Source organism: Hippocampus bargibanti, linkage group LG11 (genome assembly GCF_051943395.1).
Source record: "Hippocampus bargibanti isolate YZ-2025 linkage group LG11, ASM5194339v1, whole genome shotgun sequence".
NCBI classification, from domain to species: domain Eukaryota; kingdom Metazoa; phylum Chordata; class Actinopteri; order Syngnathiformes; family Syngnathidae; genus Hippocampus; species Hippocampus bargibanti.
Genome location: NC_142744.1, coordinates 644,019 through 662,048, shown reverse-complemented (window position 1 = coordinate 662,048; position 18,030 = coordinate 644,019). Strand labels below are relative to the sequence as shown.

Sequence of the window (18,030 nt, the reverse complement as noted above, 5' to 3'; positions counted from 1 at the left end):
TGTGATTCTCCATGTTTACTTCGAAAACGATGAAGATGATGATGATGATGATGATGATGATGATGATGATGATGATGATGATGATGATGATGATGATTGTCTTTCTCTTAGAAACTTCCTGGGCACCAAGGAAACATCACTGCTCCTTATGGCCATGTTCCTCCTTGCCGTCTTCTACCATGGACAGCAGGTCAGCAATTTCTTTGATATAATAATAATAATAATAATAATAATAATAATAATAATAATAATAATAATAATAATAAAATTCGATTAGATTTGCCTTTACTCGTCCACCAGTGGACAAATTTACATAATAATAATAATAATAATAATAAATAATAATACTTTATTAGTATCACATTGGATAGATTTACAGAAAAATAACAATCATAATCATAATAATAATAAGATTAGATTAGATTAGCCTTTATTAGTCTAACAGTAGAAATTTACCTAATAATAATAATAATAGTAATAATATGAAGAAGAAGAAGAAAAAGAAGAAGAGGAATAATAATAAATAATAAATAAGAAGTGAATACCCGTCATAATCATACATGTCATTTATAAGCTCCTTTCATCTAGTTATACTGTTATTAAACCCCCCCCAAAAAAAAAAAAAATCCATTCTATACGACAATGTAGCTACTTTTGCACTATGTGCACTTTGATTGGCGACCAGTCCATGGATTTTTGCCTGTATTTCTTTTGTTTCCATTGCAGCTGGAGTACACTGCGCGATTGGACTTCCTGTGGCGCGTGCAGGCCAAAGAGGAAATCAACGAGATGAAGGAGCTGCGAGAACACAACGAGAACATGCTGAGGAACATCCTCCCCAGCCACGTGGCAAGACACTTCCTGGAGAAGGACCGAGACAACGAGGTGGGCCGCCGCCGCCCTCAGCACCGGCTCACAAAGCCATATTGCTTGGCGACACCGCCCCCTGCCGACCGGAGGCCGTCGGCGCACGTTGACGAGGTTTTGTCTCCTTCCTTCCTTCCGGCGGCGCAGGAGTTGTACTCGCAGTCGTACGACTCGGTGGGGGTGATGTTCGCGTCCATCCCGGGATTCGCCGACTTCTACTCGCAGACGGAAATGAACAACCAAGGCGTGGAGTGCCTGCGCCTCCTCAACGAGATCATCGCAGACTTTGACGAGGTGGCCGCCCACCAACCATTTTGCGTGTCACACACGTCTATCGTTGTGTATACACGTGTATATGTGTGTGTGTGTGTGTGTTGGGTGTATAATGTGTCTCTGAATGTGTATAGGTGTGTATATATATATATATATATATGTGTAAAAATTGTGTGTGTGTTGGTTGTATATGTATGTATCTGTGTGTGTTTGTTGGGTGTATGATGTGTATCTGTATTTGTATATGTGTGTGTATATTTGTGTGTGTATATGTATACGTGTATATATGTGTGTATAAAATTGTGTGTGTTGGGTGTATATGCATGTATCTGTGTTTGTGTGTGTTGGGTATAATGTGTATCTGAATGTGTATAGGTGTGTATATATATGTGTAAAAATTGTGTGTGTGTTGGTTGTATATGTATGTATCTGTGTTGGGTATAATGTGTATCTGCATGTGAATATGTGCGTGCATATTTGTGTATATATGTGTACACGTGTGGATATATATGTGTGTGTCAACGTGTGTACGTATGTATATTTGTGTGTTTATATGTGTGTGTAAAAATTATGTGTGTGTGTGTTGGGTGTATGATGTGTATCTGTACAGTATGTGTATATTTGTGTTTATGTGTGTATACATGTGTATATATGTGTATGTATATATGTGTGTGTAAAAAGTGTGTGTGTGTTGGGTGTATATGTATCTGAATGTGTATATGTGTGTGTGTGTATATGTGTGTATATTTGTGTGTATAAATGAGTGTGTAAAATTGTGTGTGTGTATATCTCTGTGTCTGTATATTTGTGTACGTGTATACGCTGTGTATATTTGTATGTATGTATATGTGTGTGGAAAAGAATTGTGTGTGTGTATATTTGTATCTCTGTGTATACGTGTGTATGTGTGTAAAAATGTGTGTGTGTGTGTGTGTGTGTGTGTGTGTGTGTTGATGGTGTTTGTGTTCATACCGTATATGTCCATGTACTGTATACATATTGTGTGTGCGCGCGCATTGATATTATGCATCAATGTGTGTGTTTCTGTTGACCGTGTGCGTGCGTGTGTGTGTGTGTGTGTGTGTGTGTGTGTGTGTGTGTGTGTGTGTGTGTGTGTGTGTGTGTGTGTGTGTGTGTGTGTGTGCGTGTGTGTGTAGTTACTGGGAGAGGAACGCTTCCAGGACATCGAGAAGATCAAAACCATCGGCAGCACATACATGGCCGTGTCGGGCTTGTCTCCCGAGAAGCAGGTGAGCGACGATGTCACGTCCCGGGTTGATGATGTCATCCCCGATGACCGCCCGCCACTCGGCTGAGCCGTTTTGCGCCTTTTGCTCGACAGCAGTGCGACGACAAATGGGGTCACTTGTGCGCGCTGGCCGACTTCGCCATCGCTTTGAACGAAAGCATCCGAGAAATCAACAAGCACTCCTTCAACAACTTTGAACTACGAATAGGTACACGCCGCCGCACGCCACCTCAAGCTAGCTAGCTGAATCGGTCATTAGCTCGCTCACTAGCTCGATAGTTGAGCATGGAATGTCACAAGGTTGATTTGCTTTCACGGGCCCAATAGAATGATGTGTCGGGCCAGATTTGGCCCCCGGGCCTCGACTTTGACACCGGTGACGAATAGCAAACCGGTTGTTGTTACGTTTGCGTTCTTGACTTTTGTTTTTGCGTCCCGGTTGGAGCAGGCATGGCCCAAGGCTCGGTGGTGGCGGGCGTGATCGGCGCCAAGAAGCCTCAGTACGACATTTGGGGTAAAACGGTGAACCTGGCGAGCCGCATGGACAGCACGGGGGTCAGCGGCAAGATCCAAGTCCCCGAGGAGACTTCGGCCGTCCTGCGGGAACGCGGCTTCGCTCTGGAATACCGCGGCGAGATCTACGTGAAAGGCATCAGCGAGCAGGAAGGCAAAATCCGCACGCACTTCCTGTCGGGTCGCGTGCTGCCCAACCCGCTCATCATGCAGCCGCGCAAGATGACCGGTCAGTACTCGCTAGCCGCCGTGGTGCTGGGACTGGTCCAGTCGCTCAACCGGCAGAAGCAGAAGCAGATCCTCAACGACAACAACAACTCGGCCATGATGAAGGCGCATCACCATCACCACTACAACCGCAGGACGCTGCTAGCTAACGACGCCGCCGCCGCCTCCGCCGACGCCCCCGACAAAACAGACGCGTCCTGAGACCGGTCGCCCGTTTGTCGATGGAGGATAAAACGGCCGATGTTCTACACCGGAGAACTTTCCTTGGGAATTGACAGAAAAGCTTGCCGTTAGCATTCGCGTTGGAATCTGGCCTGCCGCTGTGTCGTTAGCATGTTTGCCGCTAAAACAACAACAACAAACTTCACGAGTCACATTGTTTTGGATTGGATTAGCCTTTATTAGTCTCACCATGGAAAAACAGCGACGTTTCACAGCAGTAAAGTGATGAAAGGAAGAAGTAGAAAAACAAAATACAGGAGCCGCTGTAAAGGCAGCCGCTCTAGCGGCGCCATCTTGAAGTCAAAACAACAATTTTTTAGCACTTTCTTCACTCTCTTTGTTATATGAAGCGGTTCTAGAGGAAAGAGGAGAGGATCAAAGTGTCCTTTTCACCAGTGGATCAGGGACGTCATGCTACAAACGATAAATATTTGTTTGTTAATATTTCGTTTGTTGTTAGGACTGCAAGAAGTCTCGCAGTGGAGACATTTACATTTCACACCAGCAAAGGAAAGGAAGAAGTAGAAAAACAAAATAGAGGAGCTGCTGTAAAGGCAGACTCTTCCGGTTTAGTTTAATATCGGTTTAGCTTAATCTGTCTTAATCTCCCGGATTAGCCTTTTTAGTCTCCCACTTGAGAAATTGCGCAGCAAAGGAATGAAAGGAAGAAAGTAGAAAAACAAAACAAAAAAAATACAGGTGTAGCTGTAAAGGCAACCACTCTCAAGGCGCCATCTTGAAGTCAAAACAACAACAAAAACTAAATAAATAATATAGCACAAAAGACACAGACAGTCATTCAATCTTCAGCACTTGCTGTAACCTCTTTCTGACATGAAGCAGTTCTAGATGAAAGAGGAGAGGATGGATCAGTGACGTCATGGTGAAATGTGCACGTCTGCTACAAGATAAATGTTGAACGCAAACGCAAAGCTTTAGCATCCATTGACCAAAAGATTGTCTCACATCTCCTGACCCACGTCAATGCGCTTCAATTCCAAGCGGCGACTCACAGTTTCACATACGCAATCAGAGGACTTTCCAACAGCACCAACCTTTCCGTTGAACAAAGCTGGGCTGTGAAAATGCTTCCCACGACAGGCGCAAAAAAAGCACAATCGCCCCAGATGACAGTCAAATGGCACCGACATTCCTCCCGATCAAAAACAGTGCTGGCATATCTGTGCAACCGCTCCGCAAAAAAAAAGACGGAGGTTCAAATCTAATTCCGACTCCAGCTAATTGTAATTTTTTTTTTTACACACGACCAGAAAAATGAAGTTTCAAAAACTAGCTTTGGCGCCGCTACGTATATTTAGCATGTTTACCCAAGTGGCCCTGTCCTCGTAGTCACGTTAGCATGTTAGCATCATTAAAAGGCCGCCATGGTTTCTTCCCATCAATTCCCAAGGAAAGTTTACTAGTTTAAAAAAATGGCCGAAATTATGCAACCCGAGGGGGGAACCCGCAACTGGACCCAAATGGAACCCACCGGAACCTCAGAAGAGGGGACGGAACCTGCTCGCCGTGTGTCCAATTGTCGTTTCTTTTCTTTTCTTTTGGTTTTTGTCACTTCCTCTTTTTACGTGACGGTTCACCTCTGCAGACTTTGCCTCTTTTTCCCTCGTCACCGTTCAGCTTTATTTTATTTTTTTTCTATTTCTTTTATATGCGAGCGATTAATTAAAATGTTTAATTTTTTTATAACGGTACATTCTAGTGTCTTCTATTGGGGTTCTGAGCTCTCTGGAAGAAAGGAAAGAAAGGGAACAAAAATGTGTGAGTGGATGCAAGTAAAAAATAGAAGCATATACTGTACAGTGATACCTCGCTTTAGCTAACGCTTTAGCTAACGAACTTTTTGCCTTCTGAACATTAAATTCGCGAGAATATAATCTTAGCATACAAACTAGTTTTTGGGAAACACCAGGGTGGCTGGCGGACTACTTTTCCACACCCCCTTTCTCCGAGTGCAGACGTGGTTTGTTATCGAGTGGAGTACTTTTGCTATTATGGGAGCGAAAAAGACCCCACCACAGGCTAGTGTTCAGCCAAAGAGGACACAAAACAAAATGACGGTCGAGCAGAAGAAGGAGATCCTCAAAAAACACCAACCAGGTGTGCGTTTGTGTGACTTAGCATCCCAGTAGCAGTACGCTAAGTCAACCATTGCTGCTTGTGGCTAAGGGAGTTTTTGTGTTTTCGAAGCAACGATCTCAGGCAATAGAAGAGGTAGAAAAACTTCTGTTGATTTGGATGAATGAAAAGCAGTGCACAGGGGACAGTGTGAGTGAGGGTATTGTCACGGCACCTTCACTCGGATATCATCAAGAGGCAACTACAATAAAATGACTTTATTATACTGTACAGATTATTTCTTTCATTCCAATACACTAGCACATTTATTATACATAAAAATAAGGTATATTTTCTGTAGTTTTAAGGCTTATTTAGTTGAAAATGATGTTTTATGGGGACCTGGGAACGGATTATTCTCATTTTTAATAGTTTCCTATGAGAAATTAATGTTTGGAAGACACACTTTTCACTTTACACTTTCTGGGAACCAATTAAGTTCATAAGAAGTTGAAATAAAAAACTTCCCAGTTACCGGAAATAATCTACACGTCGATCGAATCCAATTCGGTATCGTGACGTTTCCAGGGCAACGTGAGAGTCTGTGCGACATGTGTGAGCAACCGCCAGAGGGCAGTAGCCAACCATCACAAACTTCCTGCTGCTGTTTCGGAAGACGACGGCGAATAATCAAACTTAAAATAAAAATAAAAATGGTGGCTTCCTTACGCTGTTGAATAATAATAATAATAATAACAATAATGTTCTATTTTCTAAGTGCCATTCAAAAGAACAAAATCGGCGGGCGATCAGAGGCAGCGTTCAGTCAACCCGGAAGTAAAACATACACACATCACTAACTCAATAGTAATATGAGTAATAAAAAGACATTTTATTTTTTACTGCCTTTCAAAACTTTGAAGGGCACTTTACAGTCACAGGATAAGAAAAAAAAATCTTCGGGTGAACAACGGCAGCGTTTACTCAACCCGGAAGTAAAACACACTCGCACCACTAAATAATATTAATAAGAAATTTTATTTCCACTGGATCAATAATATTAATAATAATAACATTACATTTTATTTCTAAATGCCTTTCAAAACTCTCAAGGACACTTTACAGTCACGGGAGAAGAATTAAAAAAAACGCTGCAGGTGAGCAGCGGCAGCGTTTATTCAACCCGGAAGTAAAACACACACTCACACTACTTCCTTAAATATAAAATAGTCATCGGCACAATAACATTAAAATAAATCAATGGAATGATCGGCAGCCATAATTGCTAAGAGATATCTTTCACGGACTTTGAGAAAGCATTTATCTCGACAAATCGCAACTGAGTGACAAGAAAATGGCCGAGTTGGTTCCCCACTTGACCATTTGCATTCAATAACGACCGATATCATGGCGCCTTGCGAACATGACGTTTTATGGAACAAACGACGACTTCTTTTTGTGCTTGACGTGAAGCGTTCAATCGATGTTTTTTTTTTCAGAGGGTTTGTCGTGCAAGTCCCCATGGCAACCACCACTTTTCCCTACGCCTGCATAGGCGACAAGCGTCCAGCAGGTGACGCCGCATCGTCGTTTCGACATCTTCCGCTCGCTGTCGTTAGCCACCAAGTGCGAAAAGCATGGATTTTACCAAACAATACAAACATGATCGTGGTAAGCGGACTTTTTTTATACCATCAAAAGTGTGTATTTCTATTTCTTCTGCGTACAACCGTAAATTGTATTATTTTTTTTATCTACAGCGAGTGGTAAACTGATTTTAATAAAGCGTATTATTTGCTTGCTATTTTGCTGTGAAAAATTAGCTTAGCAACTAGCATGGCTTCTCCGTCTTTCCTCGTCACGCCTTCATGGGGGACAATGTGAAACTCGTCAAAGTTCACCGCCCGAAACAAAAGTCACGATTACCGATTTAGGAGCGACTCTACAAATGTTTTTTTCGCCACATCAGAAGCCAGAACGAAGTTTGTTGCTACAACCCTGGCGACAGAGTTGATAAAAAAAAGGACTCCTGCCTGACTGGCGTGTTGCTGTACTTTAGTGTATGCTTGTCTAATCGATTTAGCAACGTTTTTTGGATGCATCCAAAAGCTTCATTTGTCAATTAATACATTAACAACTAAAACTATTTTAGAAAATCATCAATAATTAAGTAAATCAAAATATTTTGGTAAATAATAAATAAATAAATAAATACATACATAAATAAAGTTAATAGATCAATAGATTAATAAATAAACATGTTAATTGATGAAATAAAAAATAAAACACTTTGGAACATAATAAATGAATACATAAATAAATACACACATAAATACATACATAAAAACATATATACATAAATGTATCTATTAGCTATCTGGCTGGCTGGCTAGCTATCATCCAGCTGGCTATCTATTAGTTACATGGCTACCTAGCTAGCTGTCTATCTATTAGCTATATATTAGCGATCTATTAGCTAACTATCTTTCTATCTATTTGAGTTACTATCGGGTTGAGTGAACGCTGGCGCGTGTGGCTTCCGCTGCTCACCCACAGAAAAACTGATCCTATGACTGTAAAGTGACCTTGAGAGTTTTGAATGGCGCTTAGAAATAAAATGTATTATTATTATTATTATAAAACAATGACCACTCACCTGTGCTTCCAAACAACCACATCGCAGGAAGAATATCGTCAGATCTTTATTTGCTGACCGAGGCCACGTCTCATTGTCACCAGTGCGCCCCGACGCCGTGTGTGTGTTTGTGCGCGCATGTTGACTTTCCCCGAGAGACGAGCGTCCTACATTTCCAGGTCCGCCATCAAACGCTGTCTTGCACGAAGCTGCCATTGCCACGGCAGACGGTTGCTAGGCAACTAGCCCGCCAGCCCCACCATCGCTTACGAATTGGTTGACGGGGACAAACGCCAGCCACCTAGGTAGCTATTTAGCTAATAGATACCTAAATAGATAGAAAGCCATCCAGCCAGCTAATAGACAGCTAATAGATAGCCAACAGATAGCTAGGCAGATTGCTAGCCACCTAGATAGCCATATAGCCAATAGAAAGCGAAATGGAGAGAAATCTAGCTAGCCAGCTAGTAGATAGCTAATAGATAGCCAACAGATAGCTAGCCAGCTATATAGCTATACAGCTAATAGCTAGATAGCTAGTTAGCTAATACAATTAATGTCATAAAAGTCAAAGAAAAGTCAAGGCGATGGACGGCCTGGCCCCACGTTAGCATGTTAGCAGAGCGTGCTAGTTGCCACACGGCATTTTGTTCTTTTAACTTCAAGATGGCGCCACAAGATTGGCTACCTTTACAGAAGCTCCCGTATTTAGTTTTTCTACTTCTTCCTTTCCTTTCCCTTCCATTTAATTTGCTGCTGTGAAATGTCAATTTCTCCAATGCGAGACTAATAAAGGCTAATCCAATCCAATCCAAATCGGGGCCAATCGTGATTTAGAAGGTGCTGAAAATTCACCCTAGCATCCGTGATATTAACGATTATTGAAACTTTCGTTTCGTTTCGTTCAAAAGGGAAAATGAAGTAACATGGAAAGGAACCAAGATGGAGTCAAGAAAGGAAAGCCAGAAGAACAGATGGAGAAAGAAAAAAATCGAGAAAAGGAAAAGATGGAAGGGCAGGGCATGTGCTGCTAAAGGGACACGTTACATAATGTCGTGTGTGCGTCCGCACACATATGGCATCCAATAAACCCCCCCCCCCCCCCCCCCGACATGCAAGCCCCGCCCCCATTCCCTCTCGTTTCCTTCCATTCATTCATCCTTCCCATCTTAGCCTGTTGCTAGGCGAGAGTGGGCACCGCCGTCACCTTGGCAACCAATGGTCATGATGCATGAAGCCGGCGGCCCATTGGTGTGGCTTGCTTTGGCTACATCCGCTACCTAATGCAAATGCTAGCAACAATGCTAGCAATGCTAACATTGCTAGCATTGCTAACAATGTAAATTTCTCCACTGTGAGACTAATAAAGGCAAATCCAATCCAATCCAATCCAATGTTTTCAGCACTAAAATTCCTAGTGTAGTGCTAACAATGGCAACGCTAACATTGCCAGCATTGCTAACAATGTTTTCAGCACTAAAATTCCTAGTAGTGCTAAGAGTGCTAACAACGGCAACGCTAGCATTGCTAACAATGTTTTCAGCACTAAAAAAATCCTGGTAGTGCTAACAATGGCAACGCTAACATTGCCAGCATTGCAAACAATGTTTTCAGCAAAAAAAATCCTAGTAGTGCTAACAATTGCAACGCTAACATTGCCAGCATCGCGAACAATGTTTTCAGCACTAAAAATCCTGGTTGTGCTAAGAGTGCTAACAATGGTGCCATCACTAACAACACCACCAGTGCTAACAACATGAGCCGCGCTGACAATTCTACCAGTGTTAACAATTAGCAATGCTAACAATACTATCTGCTTGTAGTACTAAAGATCTTATTGGTGCTAATTGCTAACAATGTTTTCAGCACTAAAAATCCTGGTAGTGCTAAGAGTGTTAACATTTGTGCCATTACCACCAGTGCTAACAACATGAGCTGCGCTGACATTGCTAGCAGTGTTAACAATTAGCAATGCTCGCAATGCTATCAGTGCTCGTAGTAATAACGTAGTTATAGGTGCTAACCGATATAGTAATTCTAACAATGCCATCAATGTTAGCAATGAAGCAATACTCAGAGTGCTAACTTAGCGCTAACGTTGCTAACTGTTGCTCAGCTGTAAATCGATGCGCCCGGTTGTCACGGAAACCACAAACAACAAAAGGAATGTCGTTTTTCTGTTTTGTTTTGATTTTTATTACGACTGTGCACCATTTCGACAAGTAAAGATACAACTTTGAAACGTGAATTTCTTTTGTTTTGTGTCTTGTTTTTTTTGGGGGGGGAGCTGTAGCGAGCGGCGCTAGCTTGGATGGAGACACACGGTTACCACAGAAACCCACGGCAGCTTTATCCTCACCGGTTCCAACAGACGGACGGGACCGGCAGCACATGCAAAAGGTAGGTCAGAACAGGCGATTGACATGTATGTCACAACCACACATACATGTGGACATGCGGTCAAAAGTTTGAGGACACGTTTTACCTCAAACCTTCCGATGCACACGAATACGCAAAAAATGTACACGACCTGCGCATGCGTGTGCACGCGGGCTTTGAATGCGGTCAATGTGTGACAGGTCAAGACTGGCATCAGGACGGTTGTCCACCTTTTAATTTGGTATCCAAAACCTCAAAGATTTTCCGCTTTCATTATTTGTGGACCAGAATCAAAGTCAGAAAACAAATCCAGACCCAGATTAGTTCAATGTAGACCAGTATTAAACAAGAACCAAACAACAGGAGTACTAGACCAAGACCAATATTAAACCAGACCTCTTCCAAACTAGTCCCGGACTAGAGCCTGACCAGAATTTGATCCAGACGAGTACCAGATCAATCACAATTTAGAGCCATAACAGCCACACCAGGACTAGTCAAGAACCAGACTAAAATTAGATCACCATGCGAGTCAAACTTGTCCAGAACCAGGTGTGTTCCAGGCAAAGACCACGATGGAATTTGACTTTAGTCTACACGAGATAAGCACCAATTTAGAACAAGACCAGAACTAGACGAGGAACTGACCTGACAAGTTAGAACCAATGTAGAATCAGACTGTTCCAAGACCAGTACAAGTACAGTCCAAGAATAGGACTGGACTGGACTAAAAGATCATAACCGAATTAGAGTCAGATTAGTTGTATACAGTCCAGGACAAATCCAGATTCAAATGATGGTAGTCCCGAATGACAAGGATGTGACCTGACAAATTAGAACCAATGTAGAATCAGATTGTTCCAAGACCAGTACGAGTCAAATCCAAGACTAGCACTGGACTGGACTAAAAGATCGTAACCAAATTAGAGTCAGATTAGTTGTACACAGTCCAGGACAAATCGAGATTCAAATGGCGGTAATCCCGAATCACTAAATTAAAACCATATTGCTACCAAACCAGGACCAATTCAGAAGCAGACTACTTCCAAACTAGTCAAAGATCAGCACCACACAGGAACCTGAGCGGAACTAGATTAGAATTAGACCAAAACTAAACTAGATCGAGACCCGTGCCAGACCTGACTGGAACTAGATTAGAATTAGACTAAAACTAAACTAGATCCAGACCTGTGCCAAATCAGCCTTGATTTCAACCTCATCTGCTTCTAAATCCAAACCAGAATAGACACAAACTAGACCCGAAGCGGGCTAGAATCAGATTATAATCAGATCATCATTTCAGTATTTCATATCAGGTTCCAAACGAGTATAGAAATATTACAAATGTTTTTTTGGGTTTGTGTTTTTTAGTACAAAATCTACTCTTGACTATTTAGGAAATGTTGACTATTTGGGATCTGGTTTAAGAAAGTTTTGTGTGAGGGGGCGTGGCCAAGACGATCACGTGACGTCGTGAGATGACGCTCGGGCAGCTGGTGAAGTTCATCATTAGAATTTAGTATCTGGGGGTTCAGGTGTCGCTCCAGTCGGTGGTCGTTCTTGATTCTTGTTGTTATTGTCCAAAGTGGGCGTGGCTTTCCTTGTGGGGGGGGGGGGGGTCCACCAATCAATCTTGAGCGGCGACACTTTGATCTTTGCATTGATCCTTATTTGGTGCCTCGGTGGGGTCTTTGGGCGGAGCTTCGGGGGCTGCCGTCGAGTTGGGGATCTCCTTGGGGGCCTCCTCGCCGGCTTTGGGGTCCGCCTCGGTTTTGGGGGCCTCAGTCTTTTTGGCATCGGCCTCATTTTTGGCAGCGGGGTCGGCGGCCTCCTTGGGGGCAACGGCGGCCGCGGTCTCCTGGGCCTTGGCGGGCTCGCCATCTGTTTTGGGCTCGGCGTTGGCCTCTTTCTCCGACTCCTTGGCGGCGGCGGGTGTAGCCTCTACGGCGGCCGCCGCATCGTTAGCGGCGGGGGCGCTCTCATCTTTGAGGTCCGTGGCCGTTTGGTTGTCGTCAGGAACGGAGCCCTCGGCCGTTTTGGCGTCGGGCTCTTTGGACTTTTCGTCGTTGACATTGTAGCCCTTCTTCTTCTTGCTCAGTTTGCCTCCCATGGCGGACGGACGTCGGGCGTCTGCATGACAAAAACAACAACAAATCAATGTGATTGTCATTCGGGTTTTGGGAGGCTGACAAGCGCGAGACGGACGTAACGTGGCAATCGCGGGACGCCCTTAACCTCACTTTCACTCACTACTCATCACTTATTGATGCACTTGAATAAATGTTTGAAGAGTATTTGGATCGCCCGCATTGTCCTAATTAGTCTGGGCACTGGTTGACGCTGCGAAGGGTTAGGGTTAGGATTAGGGTTAGTTTTAGGATTAGGGTTAGGGTTATGGTTAGGGTTAGGGTTAAGGTTAGGATTAGTGTCAGGATTAGGATTAGGGTTAGTATTAGGGTTAGGGTTAGTTTTAGGATTAGGGTTAGGTTTAGCATTAGGGTTAAGGTTAGGATTAGTGTCAGGATTAGGATTAGGGTTAGGATTAGGGTTAGTTTTAGGATTAGGGTTAGGTTTAGTATTAGGGTTAGGGTTAGTATTAGGGTTAAATTTGGATTAGGATTAGGATTAGGGTTAGGGTTAGGATTTGTCTAATTTAGTGGTTCTTAAACTAGGTCGCCATTGCCAAGCTTCTTCAAGTCCTGTCTGACTGAAGGCACATTTGGTTGACTTGATCCCCCCCCTCCCCCGAGTGTGAATGTCGTGACGCCGACGCGATAGCGCCACGCTCCCCGTCGGCCATTTTGCGACAGATCGCATGACAAAAAGCGTGGGCTGCATCAAAGGACAAACAAGACGACGGCGCCTGGCAGAGCTTTTGTCAATTTTTAGTCCTGGAATGTCGCTGACAAACGTCGTTAGCATCAACCGTCTCGCCATGGTAACGCATTCTTGATGCTTCAAGTGGTGTCAAGATGTCGTTGTGGATTTTCAAAGGAACTTCACTTCATCTTTTTTGGCACGGAATTTGCTAGCTTAATCAGAATCGGAATCAGCTATATTGGCCAAGTATGTAGAACACACGAGGAATTTGTCTCCGCTTGAACATGCTAACTGTTTACAGCGTTAATAGCTAGAGAGAAGAAGTGCATGGATCGGTATCGCCCGCCTGAAGGGAGTCGCTGGAAAAGGTAGTGGGCAGGATGCAGAGGGTCAAGTAGGATTTTCCGTGCCCTTTTGTTGGTTCATGCAGTGTTCAAATCCTCGAGTAGTTAGGCCAGTGCCAACGATTTTTTTTCCCCGCCGTCCAAACTAGCCGTTGAAGACGTAGTTTGTCCATTTTTGTGGCCAAAGCCTGATGGAAGAACACAGGATTGATTCGTCGACTGCCGTGGAGAACTGACGTCGCAACATGCAGTAGTTCCGTGATCACAAATAGTGAATAGGCGGAGGAATATTCCGGCATGCTACGTACATGTTTTTTATGAAATGCTAAATAAATGAAGTCAATCAATGGAACAATAGAAACAAACGGAGAACACACATGAAAACAATCCAGCACGACCTCACTGGCCGTTAGCATGGTTAGCATTGTTAGCATTGATCACTGAGGACTTTGTGTTGTCAGCTGTGTTTGCGTGTGACAATTCTATCGGTCCTCTTTTTGTTCTTTGCTCCAAGCGCCTCCACGGAGGACAATAGCGCACGGGAACAACAAACACGACAGGAACACCACAACACCTGTCACAGGTGTCAATCAGTCCATATGATGAAATTAACTCCAAGTCCATCATTGATGCTTTCAAAGGGATCGATCTCGTTCGCCGTCACTCAAAATCTTGTTCATTGATTTCAGTCAGGCACCCGTCGAGTTTGAGGTGGCATATATGTGGGTAAATGTCCTGTATTTCTTTTGCAACACCCAAACACCATCCTTCCTTATTACAGGGGTTTTTTCTTGGGGTGCCTTGGATCAGTCTACAGAGATATCTCGACTTACGAACGCTTTGGCTCACGAACCTTTCGCCAGTTCGCTGACGAAGCCTCTTGGATAGGAGGCGAAACGTCCGCCACCTTCAAAAAAGTAGAGATGACGGCTGAAGAAACCTTCTCATCGAAGGTATATGGTGTATAGTTTTAAGGCTTATCTCGTAGAAAATTGTTTTATAGGGACCTGGGAACGGATTATTCTCATTCTAATGGTTTCCTATGGGAAATAAATGTTTGGAAGATGAACTTTTCACGTTACACACACATTCTGGGAGCCAATTAAATTCATAAGCTGAGGTATCACTGTATATGAAAGTCAAATTTGCCTTTTAGCCACTCGATGATTTAAAAGGCGTTGGAAGATGCTAACCGCTAACAAGATGACGAGCGCCAGTAATGAGTGTCGGCAGCGAAACATTCCGGCAGTTAATGATTGACGGCAGCGTACACAAAGTCAACAGGATGACATGGCAGCGAGCAAACGTTGTTATCGGTTAACTCGAGCGACATGTTGACTTTCATATCTGGTATTGCCGCGGGAAAGAAATGTTTGCATTCTGCCAATCGTATCAAAGCAAAGAAAAATAACAGTGATATGATTTCATCCGCATGATTTGCGGTATGCTCACACAAGGCCAACAATGAGGACCTCGAAAGCAGCCACACCATTGCTAAGCTAATCTCCATATACAGTCATACATCCGCATACGAACGTTTTAGTTCACGAACGTTTCGCCTGACGAACATTTCAATCGCGAGAATCTAATCTTGGCAGACAAACTAGTTTTCGGCGGACAAACCAAACCACACGACCCCACGCTGGCTGGCGGACTAGTTTTTGTCACCCCCTTTCTTTGAATGCGGACGTAGTTTGCTATCGAGTGGAGTACTTTTGCTATCATGGGACCGAAAAAGACCCCACCACAGACTAGTGTTAAACCAAAGAAGACACAAAAGAAAATTACGGTCGAGCAGAAGAAGGAGATCATCGAAAAACACAAATTCAGCTTCCCAGTACCAGGATGCTAAGTCGACCATTGCTACGTGTGGCTAAGGGTGTTTCTGTGTTGTCTAAGCAACGGTCTCAGGCAATAGAAGAGGTTGAAAATCTTCTGTTGATTTAGATGAATGAAAAGCAGCTAGCAGGGGACAGTGTGAGTGAGGGTATTATCGCCGAGAAAGCGCGGCAACTTCACTCGGATATCATCAAGAGGCAACGACATCAACGACCATCACAAAGGTCAATAAAACGATGTTATCAGACAGTACACTTTATTTTTCTCAGATTCTTCTCAGTTTAATGGTTTTATATGGGAAATTAATGTTTGGAAGACACAATAGGTCAATAAAATGACTTTATTATAAAGTACAGTATATTTCTTTCATTACAATACAATAGCACATTTATTATACATAAAATATGGTCTATTTTTTGTAGTTTTAAGGCTCGTTTAGTAGGAAATGATGTTTTATGGGGACCTGGGAACGGATTATTCTCATTTTAATGGTTTCTTGTGGGAAATCAATGTTTGGAAGACACACTTTTCGCCTTACACACACTTTCTGGGAACCAAATAAGTTCGTAAGCTAAGGTATCACTATATTCATGTATGCTAAATGTATATATTTCCATATACTCTTATATGACTATCGGCTTCGTACCGTTAGCAAGTACGTTGAGTTCCGAGCTTTGTCATGTCTAAAATTCAACTCGAAAATCAATTTTTTTGGCCGTATGTATTTTCCTTCAAACTCCAATCGCAGCGATGCTACGCGCGCTAGCGCGCTAGCGACCATCTGCATCCCGCCGCCTGATTCTTAATTAAGATGGATGCCGCGGAAAACTATCTGTTGATCACATGACCAGCTTGCGCTCGCACACACACACGCAAGCGCACACACAGTAACGCAGCGGGATGAATGAACAAGGAACGATCATGTGACCAGAGTGCTGCCGTTGCCATGGTGATTTTGAAGAGGGGGAGGGCCTTGTCGAGAACATGGCTGCCAACGCAACCTGCTGCTTGAACGGCAGCAGGAAAATTGTTGCCAATATTCCAAATCAACCTTATTATTGATTTCAACAATTTTATATGGGCCGATTTTTTTAACTCATTGACTGCCAGACGATGTGCTAAAATGTGTCCAGTGCAGTGCCAGGGTTTTTGTCATTTTCACTCAAATTGCAGGACGACGCACAGGATATTGATTTGAAGGACGACATAAACATTCAATGCAGCGTTAGACATCTTACACTCTCTTCTTTTATCAGAAAAAAGAGAGTTAATTCCTAAGTTCTATGTGTCGGGAGTTATCTGAGCTTGAAATGGGGGCAGCTGTACATAATACAATAAAATGCAAATTGAAGCTCTCGGATAAAGGGGGGGAGGTGCCTCAAATATATTTCTGCACCCTTTTTCAAAGCCCCTCCCACTTCTTGGCCACGCCCCCCCTAAAAACCTGCCAAATTGTTGCGCAATTCTGATCATTTTAAATTGATGGCGAAGGAAACCATTGTGATTTTTTTTTGCCCCCACCCACACACACATCTTGACAAAAGGATCTCGCCACGCGTGTGGAGGAAGACACGCCCCCCCCCAGCCTCCTTTTCCCCCACCAGAGCAAGGTGGCATCTCTCCCCATCCACACCCTGCTCACACTGCGCATGCGCGTCGCCGGAAACAAAGGACCGCTCTCCACACACGCTCCGAGTTGTCGTGCGCGCGCGTGCGTGCGTGCGTGCGCGTCACCCCCCGCCGATCGAACGACGCCAAAAAATGGATGTCGATTTCATTATGAATCTTTCAAATGATTTTTGTAATCATTCCATAACGTGGGCGACATGTGCGCAGCTGTCAATCATCCGCCCATTCTCTGATTACTCCAAAAGTCATTTTGATTGACACTAATAAGCTCGACTGTGTGTCATTTTTAACATGTATTGATACGTTAGAAGACGATTGCGGCGTACTCTTCACATAAAACGCGAGCGAGCGAGCGCGCGCGTGTCCGCTCGAGCCGCTTCGCCAGCACGCGGCACACGCCCCTTTTTCACGCTCGTGCACGTTGTCGCCGGCAAAGAAGGACAAATGAAAAATGAGCATTAATGATGCGAGCAATAAAATCGATCGGGGCGAGTAAAGTGTACTCAAATGCCCCCCCCCCCCCCCACGGGCTATTCCCGCCGTGCGTCTTTTGTCCGCCGGTCACGCGCAAATTGCCCACAAAAAAAGAAGCTTTGGACGCGGTCGATGATGACGAGTCGCCATTTTGAGTTTGAAATGAAGAAAGCGGCGCCTTTTTGTTACCTTGCAGGCGGATCTCGTGCGCGGGCTTGTCTGGCTGGCTGCTCTTCAGTCTGCTGCGTGCGTGCTTGTGCGTGACGCGCTCGGCTCGGCTCTATGCGCGTGCGCGCCCCCCCCCCCCCCTCTGGGTCGCGCGCTTCAGGTCCCCCCCCCCTTCTTGACGTGCTCGTTTGTTGTACATCTGTTGAATTGAATCCGAAGAAAACAAAACAATCATCATTATGGATCATAACTTGGAATAATTGAGGAGGACCACACGGAACCGTCGCAATTGATCACAGGGAATCACCGGTGTC

The 18,030-nt window shown here is 44.0% G+C and overlaps 2 protein-coding genes across 3 annotated transcripts in view; one reads left to right on the top strand and one right to left on the bottom strand.

Annotated features, from left to right (window-relative positions):
• Window positions 1–5,644, top strand: part of adcy8 (adenylate cyclase 8 (brain)) — a 33,044-nt gene extending 27,400 nt beyond the window's left edge. The window contains exons 12-17 of one of the 2 annotated variants that reach the window (XM_089009215.1): window positions 112–190; window positions 727–885; window positions 1,015–1,161; window positions 2,298–2,390; window positions 2,486–2,597; window positions 2,838–5,644. In XM_089009215.1, the coding sequence (XP_088865341.1) occupies window positions 112–190; window positions 727–885; window positions 1,015–1,161; window positions 2,298–2,390; window positions 2,486–2,597; window positions 2,838–3,331 (1,084 nt within the window). In that variant the 3' untranslated portion in view covers window positions 3,332–5,644. Of the gene's footprint in view, window positions 1–111; window positions 191–726; window positions 886–1,014; window positions 1,162–2,297; window positions 2,391–2,482; window positions 2,598–2,837 lie in introns of both variants that reach the window. The other variant, XM_089009214.1, reaches the window with a different exon arrangement.
• A 5,957-nt stretch (window positions 5,645–11,601) lies between these two features.
• basp1 (brain abundant, membrane attached signal protein 1) lies at window positions 11,602–17,886 on the bottom strand. The gene is made up of 2 exons (XM_089008903.1): window positions 17,738–17,886; window positions 11,602–12,572 (listed from the first exon to the last, which is right to left on the bottom strand). The coding sequence occupies exon 2, from the start codon at window positions 12,550–12,552 to the stop codon at window positions 12,070–12,072; it is 483 nt and encodes a 160-aa protein (XP_088865029.1). The 5' UTR covers window positions 12,553–12,572; window positions 17,738–17,886; the 3' UTR covers window positions 11,602–12,069.
• Between the last annotated feature and the right edge of the window lie 144 nt (window positions 17,887–18,030).

Bases quoted from the DNA above. Each gene is read 5' to 3' on its own strand.
- basp1 (XM_089008903.1), bottom strand. From the start codon at position 12,552: ATGGGAGGCAAACTGAGCAAGAAGAAGAAGGGCTACAATGTCAACGAC.